The sequence below is a fragment of the Triticum dicoccoides genome, chromosome 7A, assembly GCF_002162155.2.
Source record: "Triticum dicoccoides isolate Atlit2015 ecotype Zavitan chromosome 7A, WEW_v2.0, whole genome shotgun sequence".
In the NCBI taxonomy this organism is placed as follows: domain Eukaryota; kingdom Viridiplantae; phylum Streptophyta; class Magnoliopsida; order Poales; family Poaceae; genus Triticum; species Triticum dicoccoides.
The window spans coordinates 724014376-724016374 of NC_041392.1; the positions used below are offsets into that span (position 1 = coordinate 724014376).

Sequence of the window (1999 nt, forward strand, 5' to 3'; positions counted from 1 at the left end):
CACGTCGGGTATCATTATTGTCTGACCTTCACAGATGATTTGAGCAGATATGGGCATATCTACTTAATGAAACACAAGTCTGAAACATTTGAAAAGTTCAAAGAATTTCAGAGTGAAGTGGAGAATCATCATAAGAAGAAAGTAAAGTTTGTACGATCTGATCGCGGAGGCAAATACTTGAGTTACGAGTTTGGCCTTCATTTAAAAATAATGTGGAATGGTTTCACAACTCATGCCACCTGGAGCACCACAGCGTAATGGTGTGTCCAAACATCGTAACCGTACTTTATTTGATATGGTGCGATCTATGATGTCTCTTACCGATTTACCACTATCATTTTGGGGTTATTCATTACAGACAGCTGCTACCTCTTGAGCACTGCGTTGGTTTTCCCTTCAAGAGGAAAGGGTGATGCAGTAAAGTAGCGTAAGTATTTCCCTCAGTTTTTGAGAACCAAGGTATCAATCCTGTAGGAGACCATGCTCGAGTCGCACACACCTACACAAACAAATAAGAACCTCACAACCAACGCGATAAAGGGGTTGTCAATCCCTTCACGGACACTTACGAGAGTGAGATCTGATAGAGATGATAAGATAATATTTTTTGGTATTTTTATGGCAAAGAGTAAAAGTAAAGATTGCAAGGTAAATGGTAATAGAAATAGTTTGTTGATGGGAGATCAATATGATGGAAAATAGACCCGGGGGGCATAGGTTTCACTAATGGCTTATCTATGGAATATTTTATTCCCCAGAATGTGGAATTCAGAAGGCTAGGCCAGATCCGTGGACGTTTCTTCAGATCCTGCCGATGCAGCCTGTACCCGTTCCCTTTCATGTTGCGCATCCCAGACATTGAGAAGCAAGAAACTAAACGTGGCGGCCGCCAGGGAGATGAACACAATCATGGCCAGGTGACCCCACTTAGCAGGGAAAATGGAGACCATCAACACCACGGAGATCAACATGATCCCGGTGACCACGAACATCTGCACCTAAATTAGAAGACGAAAAGTGCACACGATATGGATCAATCCTAACAATCTGGCTAATTTTTTTTGTTAAGGTAGAGCATTAGTGCATGGCGTTACGTACCCATGTGATTTCATGGCATCGCCTTGGCCTTGCTGGTTGGTCTTCCTTATTGTCCCAATGTTTGAGAAGCAGGAGGATCATCGCCGTGGTGTAGGAGAACACAATGGCGGTGGTGAGCGAGTCTTGCCAATCGGGCCAAAACGACGGGGCCACTATGACGGCGGCCGTGAACATGTACCCGGAGACGCCGAAGTACTGGACCATGCATGCATCACACGGACTTTCACAAATTAACATGTAAGATGTAGAGAAGAGTACTACAATGAAAAATTTAGAATGGAACACAAACTACGTACGATCGATGTGAACGGATGAAGAGTTCTGTCAAGAATTCACGCATGCATGCAGATCGATCATCCGTTCCACTTATGTTACATACCCGGAGCTTTCTGTGAGATTCGTCGTCGACGACGGCAGGTCTGGGCCTGGGTTCCAGGAGTGGCGCTGTTGAAGATCTGGCTTTGTTGCTTGTCGAGCGCGAATGGTAGACGGCTACGGGCGGCATGAATGCCGCTGCAGGCGAGGGGCAGTGGCATGCCGGGGCGCAATGGCCGACCATTGCCGAGATCTATCAGTTGCCACCTGCGGAAGCAGACGAGAAACCTACCTAGCTAAAAGCTGCCTAGATTTTTGTTGTGAAGCTGTATATACGGACGCAACGGAAGTCGTTAGATTCGCCTGCATGCGTTTGCCCGTTTACAAGGATCGGTAGTTTTCCGTCTATAAAAATGGATCGGTGGTTATAATTTTTTTCTAACTTGGTGGTTACAATTTGATAGTACAACATACATATCCACCGAATACTAATACTAGAGTGGAGGCACATGGCCATATACAATTCTCATAGTAGTATCTTTTCCAAACAATATAATCGTAGATGCTCACATATATGAACATACAA

General features: G+C 44.8%; 1 protein-coding gene across 2 annotated transcripts; it reads right to left on the minus strand.

The window, feature by feature from the left end:
* Nucleotides 1-629: 629 nt before the first annotated feature.
* On the minus strand, nucleotides 630-1696 carry LOC119332630. 2 transcript variants are annotated; one of them, XM_037605793.1, is made up of 3 exons: nucleotides 1478-1696; nucleotides 1099-1293; nucleotides 630-992 (listed from the first exon to the last, which is right to left on the minus strand). In XM_037605793.1, exons 1-3 carry the CDS (start codon nucleotides 1655-1657, stop codon nucleotides 777-779), a joined length of 591 nt encoding a protein of 196 aa, XP_037461690.1. In that variant the 5' UTR covers nucleotides 1658-1696; the 3' UTR covers nucleotides 630-776. The 2 variants fall into 2 exon arrangements, with proteins under 2 accessions (XP_037461690.1, XP_037461689.1); XM_037605792.1 differs by having other exon boundaries at nucleotides 630-998.
* Between the last annotated feature and the right edge of the window lie 303 nt (nucleotides 1697-1999).